Raw genomic sequence first — 19950 nt, forward strand, 5'->3', positions numbered from 1 at the left:
TTGACCTCATAAAGGAACAGTTGACGGCAACTTCGCCCTTCCAGTTCCTCAAAAAGCCCGAGGACCCTTAATTCCCTTCCTTATAACCCACGCACTGTTGGCTGGCCCTTCAGAATATATCCGGGATTCGACCCCTTTGGAACCATGCCGCTAGGGCTTCTCCCCTGGGTTCCCACGATAGCTTCTGACCTGGTCTTCCTACTCACAGCCTGTTCTACAATCTCAGCTCTTCTCGGTGCTGGACGGTGCCGCTCCTCTTTGTACAACCTGCCAACGCTCCCACCTCACGCCCACAGGGCCTGGCATAGTCTTGCCCTTGCTGCTCCTCTGTCTCCCTCCTCCCTCCACGGATGTGCTCCCACCTCAGGGCAGTGCCACTGCTGATTCTCTTATCTTTATGCTCACTCTCTCAGGTCTTTGCCCAAGGCCAGCTTCTCAGCGATGCCACCTCTAACCACCCTGTTGAAGGCTACAACCCCTTGCCCCCGTTCTGTACTATCCCGTTTCTCTGCTGAATTTTTCTCCATAGCACTTACCACATTTTAATACTAGGTAATACACATCCGCTGTCCGTGTCTCTCTCTAGAATGCAAGCTTCCCAGGGGGCAGAGATTTTGGTCTATATTGCTCATCTAGAACATACTTGTACATAGTAGTTAAGTGATACATATTTTTGAATGAGTGAATGAGCATATGAAGGATGAAATGAACAGGATAATGGACCACAGATACGGTCATTTCATAGATATAAAAGGCCTCTTCCAAAGGCTGCTTTGGCAGCCTGGGGTGCCTGGGTGGCTCAGTTGGTTAAGCATCTGACTTTGGCTCAGGTCATGATTTCACGGCTCGTGAGTTCGAGCCCCGTGTCGGGCTCTGTGCTGACAGATTGGAGCCCACTTTGGATTCTGTGTCTTCCTCCCTCTCTGCCCCTCTCCCGCTCGTGCTCTGTGTCTCAAAAATGAATACACATTTAAAAAAATTTTTTAAATAGAATAAAAAAAAAAAAAAGGTTCCAAACAGTATCTCCAGGTACTAGGCAGGGATGCTACTAAATTAGCAATTCTCAAGCCAAACTGTGCATCAGAATTACCTTAAGTAGAGTTTAAAAACACAGACTCTTGGGCTTCACCCCTAAACTGGAGTTAAAATCTTCAGGAAAAAGGTCCCGGAATCTGGATTTTATTATTACTATTATTTAAAAATTTATTTTTAAGTAATCTCTACACTCAACATGGGGCTGGAACTCCTAACCCCAAGATTCAAGAGTTGCATGTTCTACTGACTGAGCCAGCGAGGTGCCCCCTTGTCTGGATTTTAAATTCCTTCCCCTGCAACCCTGAGATTCTATCTCTATGTGTTTCCTCTTTGAAAAAGAGTACATGGGGCGCCTGGGTGGCTCAGTTGGTTAGGCGTCCGACTTCGGCTCAGGTCATGATCTCACAGCTCATGATTTCGAGCCCCGTGTCGGCCTCTGTGCTGATAGCTCGGAGCCTGGAGCCTGCTTCGGATTCCGTGTCTCCTCCTCTCTCTGCCCCTCCCCCACTTGTGCTGTGTCTCTGTCTCTCAAAAATGAGTAAATGTAAAAAAAAAATTTTTTTTTAAATAAAAAAAAGAAAAAGAGTACAAAATTCAAGACCATCTTTGGAGGGACCATAATATTCGTAGGCCAGGGGAAGAAGGAGAAAAATACGAACCACATTTAATTGCAGTCCTCAGAGAGGCTGAGGGAGAAGACGTGGCTCTTCTAGGTCAGAACCATCTATCCTTTGTTAAATAACAGGTAAGCTACAACTCACAAATCTCATAAACCTTGAATTATTCCACAAACTTGATATAGCAAGACAACAAATCAGGTAAATGGGAGGCCTTAAAAATAGCGTTTTTAAAGCCCAAGGAGCTGTAGTAAGAAATCGCCATAACTTTTCAACTATCTGCCTGATACTACGCTTTTCCATGCCCTCTTGCACACAAAATACAATGTTGGTTCGCAGTGCCCAGGCCAGGATATTAAAGAGTCTAAATGACTACAGAGCAGAGAAGCTCTTACGATACCAATCCCACTTTGCTCTCTCCACTGCCAAATATTCTGATTAATTTTATCTTCTTCTCACAGAAAGGACTGTTCATTTAGTTTATCTGTAACTCTGTACTTTCCAAATTAATCACTCCAGGGCAAAAATAATAAACTAAAAGAAGTTTATCAATGTCACCAATAAAGGAGCAAAAACAAACAAACAAAAAATCAAAGTATCAAGTTAACAGAATCATCACTTACTCTGTTTGCTATTTTCTCCTTCAGAAATGGTTTTATGATGGCAAAAATGCCTTTAAATATTCGAGGTTCATTCACTACATGGACTGCTTTTATCCGAATGGGGAAGCCATCCTGTGAGGGAAGGGAAGGAGGTGTTAGAACAGGTCGGGTGCCTGCAGACTGTTTCCACAGCCTGCCTTTCTCATTTAAGTCTTCTTCATTAGGCCCCCAAATTGGTTTGGTGTGATTCTCAGGGCCTCATCAAAGATGGCCCATGTGGGGGCTAACCAGGAAGACAAGCCTCAGAGAAAGAGTCTCTCTTGGGGACCTAGACTTAGGCAAATAAGTGCAGGGCTGCTCCTCTTGTAGGGGTAGAGGGGGGGCGAGAGGGGGCATAAAAAGGCCAGAGCCTGTGGATCAATGTAGCAAACATCAGACCTTCAGGATCAGTGTCGCCCAAAGCGTATTTCTCAGGACAGTACTAGGTGTGATTGGAAAAAAGGTTCCACAGTAGGTAGGTTTGAGAATAGCAGATCACAGAGTCACACAGTTTCCTTAAATGTGACACTGTTCACGTGCAAATGTTTACAGTCACATTCACAAGAAAGGGACACGCTACACCGCACCTCCCAAACTTATTTAACCCTGGGACTTTTTTTTCCCCCAGATTACCTTCCAAGACTAGAAAATATGATCCAAACTCATTATGCTGATACTTGAATCTACACAGTAGATCAAAAGAAGAGTGGGAGCTCAGGAAAGCCAGAGTATTAGCTCGTTGCCAGAATTCACATTTCTGATAACGACCGAATGTAACACTGATGTCGAAATAATCAGCCTGGTAACAGTAGGGGCTTACACACATTGTGGGATTCAGAGAGGAAACTGTTGTATGTCTGGTGCCCCACAGCTCACGAGAGACTGCACCCACAAGCTAGTCGGGGGGAATGAGGAGCCAAAACTGTTACAGCTGGGAGACTCAGGCCAGGCTACGCCTGTGAGGGCTTGGGGTCCCCATCCATCTAAAAGGAAAAGTAATTCGTGCTCACTTAGGCAGCACGTATACTAAAAAGGAACACAAATTCTTGCCTTGTCTATCTCAGAGGACTCCCTGTAGGACTGAATGAAATAATGACTATAAAAGCACATTGCAAACCGTTGAACACTGTGCACATATGGGAGGAACTTTCCGGTTCCCGGCACTTGTGTCCTGAAATACAGAACACGCGAAATGTGAAAGCATCTGTCCAAAACAGTCCAACAGGCTCCCCGGCCCTAGGTCCCAGAGGGCAGGACAGGCAGTCAGACGGAAACACAGATTCTCAGTTTCATTTGTTCAAAGTGCTCCTCTGTCTTCTGGAGCAAAGAACCCCCCCAAAAACGTGCAGAAAGCATTTCTCTGGTTGTTTGGGCTCTTGCCCTAAAGCTGATCTTGCCCAGACTGAAGGCACCTCAGAAACTACTGGAGAACCTGACGAGAGTGTGTGGTAAGTAGGGCACCTACATTTCTTCCCATAATGCTTTTGCATCTTTCAGGTCATTGGAGAAGTGGGGTTTGTGTAGCACGTGGGCTCTGTGGTAAACGGACAGGCCCTGGGGAAAGCCAAAACCATCATGGAGCAGGCACACAACAGACAAGGGCCATACCTGAAGGATGCCAATCACCTTTTTGGCTATAAAAGGGCCAAAGTGAGATGCTTTTGATAAGCTCACTCCTTTGTAGTCTGCAAGAATTACAATTCCATTCACCTGGGTTTCTTCAGACTGAATGAGTTTTTCTAATGTCAAGTATATGGCTCGGATGTTTTCGGTAATTGGATAGTTGCTCGGTATCCATCTGTCTGAGGTCATAAGAAACAGACAGAATGTTACAGAGATGAATACAAACAGGTAACCTACAGTCTAAGATTGATCTCCTTGCTAGAACTCTTGTTTAAAGATGGAAAGAAAGATATTCTACTGGCCTGACTCTGTTTAGGTTAGTAAATGGGACGCCTTAAGCAACAGCTGATGTTCTTAATTCCAAATACAGCAGCACATTGTGAAGTGGAAATGCCATTGGGTGCTGCGGTTAAAAGCATCAGCTCTTAAGTCAGACACACCCAGGGGTTTGCAACTAACTAGCTGTGTGACCCTGGGTGAGTTACTTCCTCATTCTGAGCCCACATCTCCTCAGCAGAATGGGATAATAACACTAACCTTAATGGACATCTGTGCCTCTGCCAACAGATGTGTCCCCAGATTTTTATACCACCACCCTGAGCTACCTCCTTCCATGCTAGCCGGGCAGTTTGGGTAAAACTGACCTGACTCCTGACTGCAGAGGTGGGCTTGGTCAATGCGGGTCTTACCTCCTCCTAGCCACAGCATGTGATCCAAGCCAGATCAAACAGAGTCAAAGGGACTCAATTCTGGGACCTCCGCCCTTTGGAAAGAAAAGATCTCTCTTCCCTCCGGTAGTGGTGAGGCCAGGAGCCGAGACTCAGGGGCCCCACGAGGCAAGAGCTGGCCTGACACTGAAGCCTGTACCAAGGGAGGCAGAGAGAGAGACAGCTTTCCAGTGCTGTGGTTTGAGCAAAGTCCCCTTTCTGGATGCTTCTTTAATATTCCCTATATATTTAAGGAGTCCTTCCTTTCTCTGGGAAGAAGATGAAAATGACAACTTTTGACTATTAACCACTATTCTCAAGAAAATCCCACCGAGACCGGTGTTTCCTTTTCTTAGGAAGATAAAACTCCACGTGATTGTCACACCAAGGGGATATGAAATATGCACAACATTCCTACGGAAAAAGTCTTTGTCCAAAAACTGTGCCAGCTTGCTGTTTAATGTTGCTGCCAATTAGAGCTGCTTCTACATAACTGGATGTCATCCTTTTCAGTCACATATGTCCCAAAAGAGCTTATAAAAAGGCAAAGCTAATAGCCAGTTGACAACAAAACCTCCTGTGTATGCCTCTTCCTAAAAAGTTGCATCGGTGGGAATGGTCTAGCTCTGCTCTAGACACATCGGGAAAATCCACCTCGCAAGCAAAGGGTTGAAACCACGCAAGCAAAGAGGTGAAATCAGTGTGCTAATCTGTTTTGTAATATCCTTATGAGTTGAGTACAGAGGAGTAGCAGAAAAAAAAAAATTTCAAAAAAAAACCACAGCTGACTGGTTCCTAGGGCTCCCGGTGCCCTAGAATCTCTGCTGCATTGCTTATTTTAAAATAAAATAAAAAATAAGGTAAACAATCCCAGTTTTGGCAAGTGTCTAAAATAGCAGATAAATCAGTTAACACTGTGCCTGGGACACACTAAGGGCTCAAGAGGATGGTTTAATCTCCGAAGAGGGTTTGGTAAATGACCAAAGCACCTGGTGACATGGAACTTCAAGGCAGAGGAAGGCACAGGGAGGTCTCTATTCCCCTTCAGGCATCCCTTTAAGAGGAGTGTTACGAGATGTCCTGATTAATACCACAAAGTGCTAAGATGGAAAACTGAATCTAAAGTCCATGGATGGCTTAACAAAGTAGAGGAAAGGAGGGGGCGGGAGGAGGCACAGGGTGGACAGACTGGACTGCCCACCCCCACTGATGTCTACCTCACCTACTCACAAAGGAGGGATGGGGCGGGGGGCTCCTGGCAGCCCTGCTTTGTACCCTGTGACCGGGTCAGTCTTCTCAGCCCACCAGACTGCCATCACTAGAAACCGGGACTGTGCGTGGAGAGATACCAGATCTCACCATGTGCACAGAGGAAGCAAAAGCCACTCTACAGAATGAAGGGGGAAGAAGATATGCACAGGACAGCAGGAACGTGTGGCCCAGAGAGATGCACAGACTGACAGACACAGGCAGGACAGGGAGAATGGCTGGCTTAGTTCACGATGGGGGAATGAACTGGATCCTGGTTCTGGGGTGCCGGGCCCAGTGAGAGCTACACCTTCAGCTCGCTGGTTCCTCGGGATGCTCATGTCTTTCTAGACTAACTCCTCCCCCCCCCTTTTTTTTTTCCTAAGCCAGTTTGAGTAGTTCTTTGTCATTTGTAATCAGAAGAGCTTTGGCTGTAACAGGGAGAAAACAAACAGGAAAATATAAGGGAGAGAGGGCGCCAGACACACATCGCAAACGGCCGGGATGCGCGCCCGAAGAGTCTAGGGCGATACCTGGGCGGATGCAGAGGATATGGCAGCCGCGGGGGTCGGTGTGGGGCAGCACGGTGAGGAAGCCGGAAGCGAGGACATCCTTTACGGCCGAGGGCTTCAGGTTATTGAAGACTTCGGGCCAGCTTCGCCGGCAGCTGTGGTAGTTGACCAGGAGCTGCAGGGCCCGGTCGTAATCAAACTTGCGGGCTCGGAGGAAGCGCAGCAGGAAGGCGTCGTCCAGGGACGTGCTCAGGTTCGGACACTCCTTCCGCACCATGTCACGGAGGGCCTGCACGTCTCGAAGTCTCCATTCTGGCTTCTCCTGCAGCTCTTCTCTGGCTTTGGTGACCAGTTCTTCTGTCAGTGAGCACACATAGCCCGGGGGCTCGGGAGGTGGCGGCGGCAGCTCATTCTCCGAGAGTGAGGCCGCGGAGGGGCTGGTCCTCGGAGAGTCGCTTTCTTCGGACATTAGCTATCAGGATCCCTGCCGAGACACCAACCCCAAAGCCAAGTCAACAGAGCCCGGCCCTGCTCGTTTCAGGGCAGCACGATGTGTGTGTGGGGGGGGCGGGGGGGACAGGCACACTTTTGTCAGAGCAGTGGTTCTCAACTGGGGCAACGAACTGATCTGAACCACGTGCCCAGGTCCAACCCCAGACTGAAGGAAGCCCACATTTCCACGGAGGCCCCCGGGCAGCTACAGCAGGGCATGGACACTCCTCACCAAACACCGTGGCCTTGCTGACAGATGTAGGGACGGTTGCTCAGTCTACTCGTAATTAAGGAAATGTGAACCAAAGTCTGAAACTGGTGAAAATACTTGATATTTTTGCTGATATGCTTGCTGTTGGTCAGAGAATAAACTGGCATAGCCTCTTCGGAGGGCAGCTTGTCGATACGGACCACAATTTAAAACCACACACCTGTTGCCCAGCATCCGGTTTCTAGGACATACACTTGCATGTGTGTGCAAAACAGACACCCAAGGATGATCACTTCAAGTGCTAATTATAATGGGAAAACATAGGAAACACTGTAACTGCATACCAGTTGAAGACTGGTTAAATAATATTATAAGAATGGGATACTATTCACTCATAAAAAGGAATTAAGCAGGCCTTTATAAATGACACACTACGGAAAAGAAAGCAAGAGGCAGAATAATGTGTATAATCTCATTTATATTTTAAAAATGTATTCATATATACTTGTGAATGCACCTAAAATTTCTGGAAGGAAATACAAGAAAACTGTTATCAATGGTTCTGTCTAGGGAGCAGTACTGGACAGCTGGACATTTAAAGAGGAGAGAGACTTATTACTGTACCATTTGACTTTTCTACCATATACACATAGGACTTATCCTGATGGCCGTGAAACCATGCTGATGGACTCTCCCGCTGGGATGGAGCATAACTGATGAATGACCCCAGCTGCCAGCCCTCTGGATGCACCATCCAGGTGGATGCCACACTTTCCACAGACTGTCCCCAGCCAGTGACTGAGTGAAACGCAGGCTTCCTCTAACAGGCAACTTTGCCTTGAAGACTCCTGATCAGCCTGGCCGAAACTTCCGTGGGACTGCAGTCCATGACCTCCTACCCAAACCTCCCTCTCAGGGGGTAGATTCGGATCACTGTCTGAAGGCTCTCCCTGACTTCTCCAGTTCCCCTCCCTTTTATGCTTCACAGGCACTGCCTCAAATTCATTTCTTGCCTGTCTCACCTCATCCTGGTGTCTGCTTCTTGGAAGATCTGAACTAATACATTTATTGAATAAAAAACAAAAACAAAACAGCTGTTTTTAGATATTCCAGGAATAAGGTGGTAGCAGCTGCCCAGTTCCAAAGCCCAAGCTCTTGTCCACAGACTGCCACCGATCCCTGACTCCCAAGCTCAACCAGGAAAGCAAGGACCATCTCAGGGGTCTCTTCATGTGGGCAGTGACCAGGTAACTCCCCCTAAATGTTAGGTCTGCCCGCTCTGTCCCTTGCATTCTAACCTCCAGCCCCACCCAGCTGCTTTCACTCCCTTCCAAAGCTGGGTTTTCTTGTCTTGTTCACATCCTGTTTTCTGTGATCAGCATGCTCTTCCTCCAGTTCTTCACCTAATACTCATTCATCCTTAAGTCCCACTTAAATGCCACTTCATTCACTCAACAAATAGTGAGTACTTCCTATGTACCAGGCTCTCCTCTGGGCACTGGAGATACACTAGTGAACAAGCAAAAAAAAAAAAAAAAAAAAAAAAAAAAAAAATGTGCCTTTGTTGAACTTAGATTCTAGCGGGAGAGGCAGGCTATAAGTGAAATAAACTGTGTAATCTACCAGACAAAAGTGTTATGATGAGAAGTAAAGCAGGGAAGGGGCTTGGAAGTACCTGGGAATTGGGGCTGCAATTTTAAATAGGATGGTCAGAGAAGTCCTCACCTAAATGACATTTGAGCAAAACGAAGCAGATGAGGGAACAAGCCACGTAGGTATCTGGAGAATAAGGGCAAAGCCACAGGCAGGAACACACCTGGCTTTTGCGAAGAACAGACAGGAGGCCAGTCTGGCTAGAGCCAAACGAGCCAGGTGGAGAATATTAGCAGATGAATTTATAGAGGTACTAAGGGCCCCATAGGTATAGGGCTTTGAGGGCCAGTAAGAACTTTGACTGTTATTGAGTGTGGTGGAGGCTATCTGAGTGGAGTGATGTGATCTGATTTATATTTTAAAGGATCACCCGGCTGTCTCCCAAATGGATTGTAAGGGGATAAGGACACAAGCAAAGAAAGAGACCATTCAGAGGCTACAGAAGTAACCCAGGGAAGAGACGATGGTGCTTGAAGCAGGAAGACTTCTTCAACTCCAGGCCAGGGTAGGAGCCTCCCCACCAGCTCCTTAGCATAGCATTCTCCCTCTGTTGTAACCGTGGGCAATTTGTGGGCAGCATCCATTATCTGTCTTGTTCATCACCCTAAACCCAGCACCTAACAAAGTGTCAGACACATAATCTGCGCTCCATAAATATTTGCTGAATGAGTGGAATCGGCTTGGCGGAGGAATGCTAAGTGAGGAATGAAACAACATTCCTGGTTCACAGGACCCACCCTGGGCTGTTTCCATGGAGTCACCAACAGATGCCTGTAATCTCAATCGAGTGCTTACCTGGGAGACAGACTGTAGTGTCCATAGGCTATAGGCCTAGCCTGGCACATGACGGTGCTCTGTAAATATTAGCGGAGGATATGAGGTCAAGTGATGTGCTGGAGGGTACACACCTAGTGAGGCAGAGCAGGGATGCGTCTAGCCCCACGCTGGGCTCTACCTCCCCCTGGAGCTTCTTGTTTAATCTCCAGGGCCTCGGTAGTGTCAAGCTCAGAGCAGGACTCAGTCAGTCTCCAGAATGAACTGATGGATGGGCGTATGGATGGGTGCAAACACCATTTGTTACGGTGAAGCCTGGAACCTTCCTCACCTGGAACCCATCGCCTTCCTCCCCACCCCACCAACAGGAGGCCAGGAAGCCATCGTTTCTGGAGCCCCAGAGACCCCACGTCCCGTCGACAACCTTCTGAGGCCCCCCACTTCCGGCTGTCACCCCTTCCCCAGGTGTCCCATTTCCTGGGGTCTCTCTCCTCGGGTCCCTTCACTTCCGGTTTTCCCTCCCTCTCAGGGGTCCCTCTCCCCGACCCCCATGACACACGGGCGGTCTCGCGGGCACTCACCGGCCCGGCTACGGGGCGGAGCGCGGGTCAATCGGCGGCGGGAGCCTCGTCCGGCAGCGCACACAGAACCGACCCGCACTCCCTTCCCGGCCGGCCCGGCCCCTCGCGCCGGAAGTGACGTACGCGGGGCGTGGGAAGGCGAGGCGCCGCCCGTGAGTGCGCATGTGCATCGTCTCGCCGCAGTGCCGGCCCTCTGTCCCCACCTAGCGGCCAAGTCTGCGCTCTGGAGGACTCAGGCCTGCGGAGAGGCTAGTTGGCAGGGTCAGGGAGCCTGAACCGCTTTGGGTGTACAGACGGGGTCAGGGAGGCCCAAAGAAAGAAGGAAGGAAGCTGCCATTTCTGAGAACATACCTCCATGTAGCTGGTGTTTTACACCCATTGTCTTATTATCCTATTTATGGAATCCCCGTATTTCATGGAGGGGGAATTGGCAATTGGTGAAGTAAAGGGCTTCCAACCCAGACCTCTTAGACTAGCATGCCAGGATTCTTGCTTCAGGACTGGCTGCTGCAAAGGGGGAGATGCCAGCCTAGAGGACATCGGTCTGAAGTTGCGTTACCTCAGGCCTCAGTTTCCTCATCTGTAACATGATTCTTGCTTTGAAATCCCTATTGAGTATTGTTTGTTTCCTGCTTTGGGACTCATAAAGCCCTTAAGAAAGTGGTAGCTTGAAAAAGGCTTTGCTGCCCCATCCCCGTTCATTAAAACCCCCAGCACCATCACCCCCCCCCCCCTCCGCAACCACCACCACCACCATATATTTTATGCAACTACAGCTTTGAAACAAAGATCCTGGGTCACTCTCAAGCGGGAAAAGACACAAAACCATTACTAGAGAGAAATTCTGTGGCCTGGGAGAACTGAGAGCCCAAATGTGTATACAAGAGATGATCTTATACAATCTCTTCCTTCCTCCAACCCAGGGGCAAGAGGAGCTCTAGGGAGATAGGAACTGATCCACGAGGGCCACAAAAGCATGGCAGTTTCTGCCAGATCCCAGATTCTTAGGGAAAGTGGGGGAGCCTGGGAATCATAAGTTTTGACTCTTGCTCTGGCTCCACCACTTCTGGATAAAATACAAAACTTTCAGTTAAATTTGAATTTCCAATAAGCAACAATTTCTTTTTAAGTGTAAGTATGTCTTGTACAACATTTGGGATATACTTAGACGAAAACACTTATTACCTATCAGAACTTCAAATTTAATTGGACACCCTGATTTTTTTGTGTTTGGCTTATTTTTCTCCATCCATCTATGTATTGGTTTCCTGTTGCTGTTACAACAAATTGCTACAAATATAGTGGCTTGAAACGACACAAATTTATTCGATTACAGTTCTGCAGGTCGGAAGTCTAAAATCAAGGTGGTGACAGGGATGCATTCTCTCTGGGGACTTTAGCAGGGAATCCATTTCTTTGCCTCTTTAGCTTCTAGAGGCTACTTGCATTCCATAGTTCATAGCTCATTCCTGAAATCACTTCAACTCCTTACTTTTTGTTGGCACATCTCTACTGACTCTGATCCTCATGCACCCCTCTTTGAAATTTTTAAAAATATTTCTCGTGGTAAGAACACTTAACATGAGATCTATACTTTTAACAATTTTTAAAGTGTACAATACATTATTGTTGCGTACAATGTGTCCTGCCTCCCTCTTATAAAGACTCCTGTGATTACATTGGGCCCACCCAGATAATCTAGGATTATCTCCCATCTCAAGATCATTAACTTAATCACATCTTCAATGTTCTTTTTGTCACATAGGTAAGATATTAACAGGTTCCAGAGAATAGGACAATAATATCTTTGGGGTGCCATTATCCAGCCTACCACCATCTGGCAACCCTGTTCCCATCTATGTGACTGTAGCCAAGTCACTCAAATTTCCAAAGCCTCTGGTTCCTCATGAGCAAAAAGTGTATTAAATAAGATCATAAGAGGAAACACCTTGGCCCTTGCCAGGCATACAGTGTTTTTACAAATGACAGCTCTGGTGGCAAAGGGCGAGGGACGATCCTATCCAAACCATGCTGTCCTAGGGGTGGTGGCTCAGTGGGTTAAGCATTGGACTCTTGATCTTGGCTCAGGTCATGATCTCACAGTTCGTGAGTTCGAGCCCCACAACAAGCTCTGTGCTGACAGCACGGAGCCTGCTTGAGATTGTGTCTCTCCCTCTTTGCCCCTCCCCCACTCAGTCTGTTTCTCTCTCTCTCTCTCTCTCTCTCTCTCTCTCTCTCTCTCTCTCTCTCTCTCTCTCTCTCTCTCTCTCTCTCTCTCTCTCTCTCTCTCTCTCCAATAAATACACTCAAACCATGCTGTCCTAGTCATTGGGATAAACTCCTTCACTCAGATCCCGGACCCATTGGTGGTACCATCCAGGTTGCAATCCCAGATACTGCCAGCAGGAGGAGAAGAATATTGTTCTAGAACCTGGTCTCAAGGGCAGAGGAAGGGTGGGACAAGATTCAGAGATGCCCCAGAAGTCCCTGCCCCATCCTTCAATTGAGGGCCATTACTTTTGGTTCCTCTTGGTGTTACGTATCATGGAACCAAGTTATCTCAGGATTAGAAGAGTCTCAGATACTTAACAAAAAGAGAGTTTTCATATTTTGAGGGATTATATACACCAGGCACTCTACTAAATAGTTTGCTTGTACGATTTCAATTATGCCTTACTACAACCCTGTGAACAGCAAGCTAGGATTTTCCTCTGTCCAGATGAGGAAACATCTTTCCATTTCCTCTCTACAGAAAGGGAAAGTCACTTGTCTAGGGGCTCAAGATAGTCAATGAAAGAGCTGGTTTGGGGCCCAAGTCTGTATGACAGCACAGCCCCCAATTTTACTTTGCCTAAGAGGTTACTTTGCCTGTTTGTTCTTACAGGCTGGGAAGCAGACTCAGAGAAGAAGAAGAAATTGCCCATGTTTACATGATGAATCCATGGTTGAGCTGAGATTTGAACTTCTGTCTTTGACTTTTCTGCACTGGACACTCAGAAGTAACACACACTGAACAACCCTCCAAAAGATCCATTTGCTCATGGGTAAAATGGGGGGCAGGTGGTTCCCATTGTCCAGAGGGTCCTTAGAAGGATTCAGTAGAATGGCATGTGCAGAGTTCTGGTACATTGGATCATGACACATCTGTTAACTTGTGATGACCACCCCACTCGAGAGCAGAAAGATCACCAGAGGGAGGGCAGCTTGCTCTGCATTTTGGTTTGGAGGACTGCAAACATCCTGCCCTCCAAGCTTCATCCAGTCTCCGGAGAAAGAAATCTGGGCATTGGGTATGTGCTAAAGGCGGCCAGAAATGCCTGAGCTGTCACTGTTCTCAGAGCATGTGATTCTGAGCTCAGACAATCTCCTAGAACCAGTTTTAGTATTGATTGTAAGCCATAAGCCATCGAGGCTACCAAATGGACTTAGAAACCAACCTGATGATAGTACAATTTCAGCTGCAACAAAGCTAATAATTGCAATTGATTGAAATGCATCAAACACGTTCCAATAAGTTCATATGACATTCAGCCAACACACTAACTGATCGTCTTCTGAGGATGGCATAGAAACAAATTATATTCTTGGAAACTATGTAAATAAAAGAAAAGAGTCAAGTATTTGTCCCACCTTTCCAATTTGGAACTGTACCACTGAGTGACCAAATAATAGATTAAGAAAACCATTTTCTTATAAAACTACTACAATTGATGCAGGAAGGCAAAATAATACAATGTTGCTATTTTGCCAGCTGCCATGAATTAAATGTATGTAGCTGTTGTACCCAGTAGCCGGTAATATCAAAAAAGAGCAAATTCCAGCCACGTATGTGCTTCTTGATAAAAGAAGGACTACCTATAATCACACCAGAGGGATGGAAACTGGGTCTGACTCAGCTGCTAATATACAAGTAATGCAGAGGTCAAAGGGCCATGTTGAACTGTATACTGTGAGGATATGAGAGACAAAATCCAGACTTTGAGGAACTCTATGGGTCAAGCAGCGTAACAGATAAATTTCAAGGAAAAGAAAGAGATATAAGGGGAATCTATGGCTTAAAACACATGCTTAGTTTCTTCTAATGGGCGAAACTGAACTACAGTATCTTAGGGATGCACACTCAAATGATTAAGCAAGGAAATAATTACTCTAAAAGTCAGGCTACTAATTACTTTTGTGGGGGGAGGGCTATGATTGAGATGGGGTACATGGAGGGGCTCCTGGGGTCACTGGCAAAGTTTTATTTCTTGACCTGGGTGTTGGTTATGAGGGCGTTTGCCCCTGAAATAATCACTAAGCTACAAATTTAATTTGTATGATTTTCCGCATCTGTGATTTGTTTCATAACATAAAGTTTTTAAAAGATGAAAACAGAACTACCTACCTCATTCTGTGTGTGTGTGTGTGTGTGTGTGTGTGTGTGTCCGTATACACATGTTTGAATATATGGATATGGCCTGGTACATAGTAGGTACTCAATGAATATGAGTTCTCTTCCCTGTTAATCCTGTCAAACAGCCTTACTAGTGTGATTTCAGCACCATTACCAACATGTCTGACTCATCAAAAGTAGTTAATGCTTATTAAGTGATTATTACATTCCAGGCACTGTTCCCAGTACATCTCATCTAACTGCATCCTCATAACCCTATTATTTTTATTCCCATTTTACAGAGAAGAAATGGAGACTCAGAGAAGTCACCTGTGGTCATGCAGAAGGTGGTGCAGCAGCCTCGTTTTGAACCCAGGAACTCTGCCTCCATAGTCCATGCTCCGCCCCCCCCTCCCCGCCCCACCGCCACCAACCCCGCATATATAACATACTGGTCCAGCGTCCCTGTTTGCCCGAATAACTTCCCCCATCAAGTGCCTGCCAGTGTGTGCCACCCCCTGACACTCATTACCTGAATCTCACAACAACCCTGGCAGGCAAAGGTACTTGTTGGTTTGCATTTGACAGGTGGGAAAATTGGACTCAGCCAAAGGAACTTGCCCAGAGTAAATGGTAGTTGGCCGGGGGGGGGGGGGGGGGCATAAATTGTGGATGGGGAGGGTTCATACTCTTTGGCCCTTGGGATTCTAAAGAACAAAATGTTCCATACTCTTCAACAGATGCTGATGGATCTGATGGATCTGACCCAGTCTGAGGTCATGGGTTGCCCAACCAGCCGTCCAGAGCCTGACTTGGCTTGAGAAGTGTCCAGACCAGGGCTGGGAGAAGTCAAGGGCTTGGCAAGCACCAGACATGCCTGACCCCAACCACGAGGTCATGCGAAGCTTGTGACCCATAGGCCTGGCATGCCTCAAGGAGACAGAGACTTCTGTTACTCTGTGTGCAAGGCTTTTTGCTCACAAATCTTGGAATCAGGGCCCAGAATAGGGCTGGCCACCTCTCTGAGCTTGAGATAAAGACATGCGTGCAGCTGGCTGTGCAGATTTCCCACAAGAGGTGAGAGCCCAGCTGTGTTTTTCTGGTCACACATTGATTTTTAAATCTGAGTCAGCATGACTGCTTGGAGGTACGGGCAGTCCTATCTGTTCCCAGGGGCCCCAGATCCCAGCTGGGCTGAAGCATTTCCAAAACAGGGCCTGGAATGGTAGGGGACCAGCAAGAATGGAGACTCCATATCCCCTGCCCCACAAGTACCGGCTTAAGAGTCCACCCGGTCCACCCTCCACTGTATTATTAACGTCCAGCGGTACTGAGTCCTTACCAAATGCCAGGCACTGTGCTATGCACTTTATATATATTCACTCCACCAACTTTGTGGAGATGCTATCACACAGGGGCTCTTATGAGTACCATTGGACAGGTGGGAAAACTGAGGCCAAGAGAGGAAAATCACTTGTCAGCAGTCACTCAGAGACGGAGTTGGAGGTCTGTGACTGTGAGATCCTAGAAAGTCAGTTCTGTCAACACTATAAATTTTTTTTATGTTTTTATTTTTGAGAGAGAGAGAGAGAGAGAGAGAGAGAGAGAGCATGAGTAGGGGAGGGGCAGAGAAAGGGAGAGAGAATCCACAGGCTCCAGACTCTGAGCCATCAGCACAGAGCCCGATGCAGGGCTCGAACCCACGAACCATGAGATCATGGCCTGAGCCGGAGTCAGAAGCTTAACAGATTGAGCCACCCAGGTGCCCCTAATACTGGCAACACTATAAATTAACTATGTCACTCAGTCCCCATAACAACACTGTGGGTAGGTATTGTCACCTTCATGAAGATAGGAGAAAACAGAGGCCCAGGGAGGTGGATGTAACTTGTACACTGTAGCTCAAATGCTCTGTTGTGACAGCCATCGATAACTTTTCAAGAGTACAGTCCAAAGCCCACAACCGCTAAATTTGGCCATGACCACTTAAAGCCCTGATATGTATTATTGCCCCGACATCCACCCATGGTTCTCCTGTGGCAGGGAGAGAGGGCAACAACCCTTTGGTGGCCATCTTCTTAGAAGAGTGGAATTGAGTGGTGGGGGCTCTTGAGGGGGGTACAATTTGAAGAGCTTAATATGTGGCCCCTGTGTGGGGACCCAGGGGTCTGATGTGGGCAGGGACATCTAGAGTTTGGGAGAAATGGGCTGCCCAGCTGCACTGGTGAAGGAGCTGGAGAGTGTGGAGGTGCTGAGGTCAGCCCATGCTTCCAGGTTCTCCAAGTATTCCTCATGGACCAGCATGAGCACAGGGTCAGCTTGGGTCCTGTCTCCTAGGGCCTTGTGGAAGCACAGAGAAGTAGTAGCACCAAAAAGCTAGGGTTGGATGTCAGGTTCCTAGGGCTGAGAAAGGAGTTGCTAGGGACCCCTAGGAAGAGAGGTGCATCCATCAAGGTCAAGGGTGAGAAGGGGCTGTAGCATTGGGCCATCCCCATGAGCCCACAACAGCATCCCATGACAGAAAAGGGGCAGCTTAAAATGTCTCTTAGAACCAGAGAGCTCAAAGCCAGCCAAGATGGTGGCAGGTCAAGTGAGAGCCATCCTCTCCCCTCCCCTTCTCTCCCCAGCCCCCTCAGCCCCACCTGTGGGGAAGGGGATGAGAAAGAGAGGAGCCACCTTCCCTGCTGTGGGTAGGCTGTGGGTAGGCTGCCAGACCGAAGAAGGGTCAAGCTGGCTGAGGGGAGAAGCTTTAACCCCAAATCAAGCTGGGAGTTTTGATTTGTGGCTTTACCGGACATTCTAATTTCTAAATCACTACTGTGTTTGTGACCTAAAGTGATTATAGAATTGTCTGTGTCTTGGGAATGAGCAGAAAAGTAACGGGGGATGAATTGTCACCTAGTGGCAAAGAAAATGTCACTTCACTGAATTAATCTTAAAAGGGACACTGGGAGACAAAAATAAAGGTGTGTTTTGATTATGTCACAGGTCGGGTTTGTTCAACATGCTGCTTACAGCAAGGTGGGCAGTTCTCCAAAACAAGCCTGGAAGTGAATGTTCCCGAACGCTCTGGAGTTTGGCTCATTAGAAGTGTGTGGGTACCTCTGGGAACCTCTGGAGCCCTTCCTCTATGGGGCCAGCACACCCATCCTCCTAGATGCTCCAGTTGTTGGTGTCTAATGCCTTACTGTGTCTCCTCCTGAGCACTATGACCTCAGAAGTCACCTCACCCAACAGGTTACCCTCCTCACCCACAGAGTGGTTCACAGCCAACGGACAGACGTCCAGACATACAACAGGCCAGCCCCCTCACAGGACTTTATGTGAGAGCACGACTTTGCTCGGTTCCTTCCTAGCCTGCGTTCCTCCTTCTCGTACAGTTTCCCCCATTAATAAATCACATGTACTTGGGGTGTCTGAGTGGCTCAGTCGGTTAAGTGTCCGACTTAGCTCGGGTCATGATCTTGCTGCTTGTGAGCTGTGCCAACAGCTCAGAGCCTAGAGCCTGCTTCAGATTCTGTGTCTCCTTCTCTCTCTGCCCCTCCCCTGCTCATGCTCTGTCTCTCTCTCTCAAAAATAAATAAACATTAAAAAAATTAAAAAAAAATAAATCACACACACTCAGTCCCTGCCTCAGACTCTGTTTCCAGAGAACCTGGCTAAAGACGGCCCTGAGCCTCAGGAGGTACTTTTGCGACTGGGCCATTTTGCTGGTCAGGTATGCCATTAGCGATTCTTCTAGCCCCCAAAGCAGACTGACCGAGGTTCAAATCCCAGCACAGTCACTTAAGTGCTGTGTGACCTTGGCCAGCGACTGGTTACCACACCTCAGTTTTGTCATATGTAAAGTTAGAAAAAGAAAAAAACCACCACTCACCTTGAGGCTTTATAAGGCTCAGCCAGGCACAGCACCAGCATAGTGCCTGGAACCTTCCCTGCTGCTCTGGTTTTTCTCCGGGCTGGGAGCATGGACTCCATACAAAGGAGGCAACTTTTACCACCCAGTTTGAAGGTGTGTCCTGGGGTAAGGCCCCAGACCATGGGATGGCCGGGGGCCAACTAATAAAATGGCCAGCTTTTAGGAAACGCGGACGGTCTGCTAGTCCCTGTGCTGTGTTGCCTATATGCCAGCTTGACTGCCTTTCAACGCTGTTACGATTCCCTCCATTTTACAGATGAAGAAACTGGGCTCCAGAAAGGCCGAGGGGCCACCAGTGGGGTCTGCAGGTTGAGAAACACTAGGGCATCTGGCTAGAATGGCTAAGATGGAGAAGACTCCCCCTGGCAACTGAGACTCTTTACGCTGCTGGTGGGGACACAGGACCGCACAGCTACTTTGGAGAATGGTTTGCAGCGGCTTCTGAAGAAGTTAAACATACACTTACATGACTCAGCAATGACACTCCCTGGCACTTGCCCTCCGGTAACAAGAGCATCTGTCACTCAGAGACGTGCACCTGAATGTTCTTAGCAGCTTTATCTGTAATGGCCCCAAACTGGGGAAAACAGTGTTCTTCCCCGGGGAAATGTGGTAAACGAACTGATATGCATATAATAAGTAAAAAGAGCAATGAGGAGGAACAAACTATGGATGTGTGTAACAACCTGGGTGAATCTCAAAATAATGATGCCCAATGAAGGAAGCCAGATGAAAAGAGTACACGTTGTATGATTCCATTTCTATAAAATTGCAGAAAATTTAAAGTGATCTAGAGTGAAAAGAAAGTTCTCCATGGTCACCATGGTGGCATGGGGATGGGAGTGGGGTGTGTGTGGTTAGGAGGAGATGGCTTACACAGGGGCCCCGGAAAACTTTCGGGGTGATGGAGATATTCATCATCTTGATTGTGGTGGTAGGTTCATGGGTATGTACGTATGTCAAAATCCATCAAATCATGCAATTTTTCAATGTTTATTTTGAGGGGGAGGGAGGGCAGAAAGAGAGGGAGAGAGAAAGGGAGAGAAAGAACCCAGAGAGAATCCCAAGCAAGCTCTGCACTGTCAGCACGGAGCCCATTGTGGGGCTCGAACCCACGAATCATGGGATCATGACCTGAGCCAAAATCAGAGGTCAGATGCTTAACCGACTAAGCCGCCTAGGTGGCCCAAATCATGCAGTTTAAATAGGAGTTGTTTATTGTACATCAATGATACCTCAATATTGTGTGTGTGTGTGTGTGTGTGTGTGTGTTTCAACTAGAGAGGGGCACAATTAGTATGTGAAGCCATGTGTGTCTGATGTGAAACCACTCAAGAGCTGGGAGTTATTAAAAGCCCTCCTTTCTTGGCTGGAGACAGAGTCAGTCGAAATGATATCACCTCCAGGAAGCCTTCCATCCCTTCCATGGTGATGTAGGGCTTTTCAGAAATTGCCTCTCCCCTGGCCTCGGTCTACACTGCCTTTCTGCCTTCAGGATTTGTCAGTGGCTCCTTTCTCCACTCTGGGACCTTCCCTTGTGTTCTCCCCCGTATTGTCCTTCCCAT

At 47.6% G+C, this 19950-nt stretch overlaps 1 protein-coding gene and 2 long non-coding RNA genes across 9 annotated transcripts in view; 2 read left to right on the forward strand and 1 right to left on the reverse strand.

The window, feature by feature from the left end:
- TTPAL (alpha tocopherol transfer protein like) overlaps positions 1-19950 on the reverse strand; it is a 35141-nt gene that overhangs the window by 4408 nt on the left and 10783 nt on the right. For 2 of the 7 annotated variants that reach the window (XM_019826457.2, XM_006929736.4), the window contains exons 1-5: positions 10095-10223; positions 9535-9593; positions 6405-6867; positions 3902-4095; positions 2276-2386 (exon numbers count right to left, since the gene is read on the reverse strand). In XM_019826457.2, coding sequence (XP_019682016.1) covers positions 2276-2386; positions 3902-4095; positions 6405-6852 — 753 coding nt within the window. In that variant the 5' untranslated portion in view covers positions 6853-6867; positions 9535-9593; positions 10095-10223. Of the gene's footprint in view, positions 1-2275; positions 2387-3901; positions 4096-6404; positions 6868-9534; positions 9648-10094; positions 10230-19950 lie in introns of those variants that run through there. The other 5 variants (XM_019826459.2, XM_019826458.2, XM_019826460.2 and 2 more) reach the window with 4 other exon arrangements.
- Positions 6958-14470, forward strand: LOC109497985. Its single transcript, XR_002740961.2, has 2 exons — positions 6958-9244; positions 12979-14470. It is a non-coding gene; the product is annotated as an uncharacterized LOC109497985 (long non-coding RNA).
- Positions 14877-17877, forward strand: LOC123384300. The gene is made up of 3 exons (XR_006595146.1): positions 14877-15029; positions 15207-15543; positions 17455-17877. It is a non-coding gene; the product is annotated as an uncharacterized LOC123384300 (long non-coding RNA).

The sequence above is a fragment of the Felis catus genome, chromosome A3, assembly GCF_018350175.1.
Source record: "Felis catus isolate Fca126 chromosome A3, F.catus_Fca126_mat1.0, whole genome shotgun sequence".
Classification (NCBI taxonomy): domain Eukaryota; kingdom Metazoa; phylum Chordata; class Mammalia; order Carnivora; family Felidae; genus Felis; species Felis catus.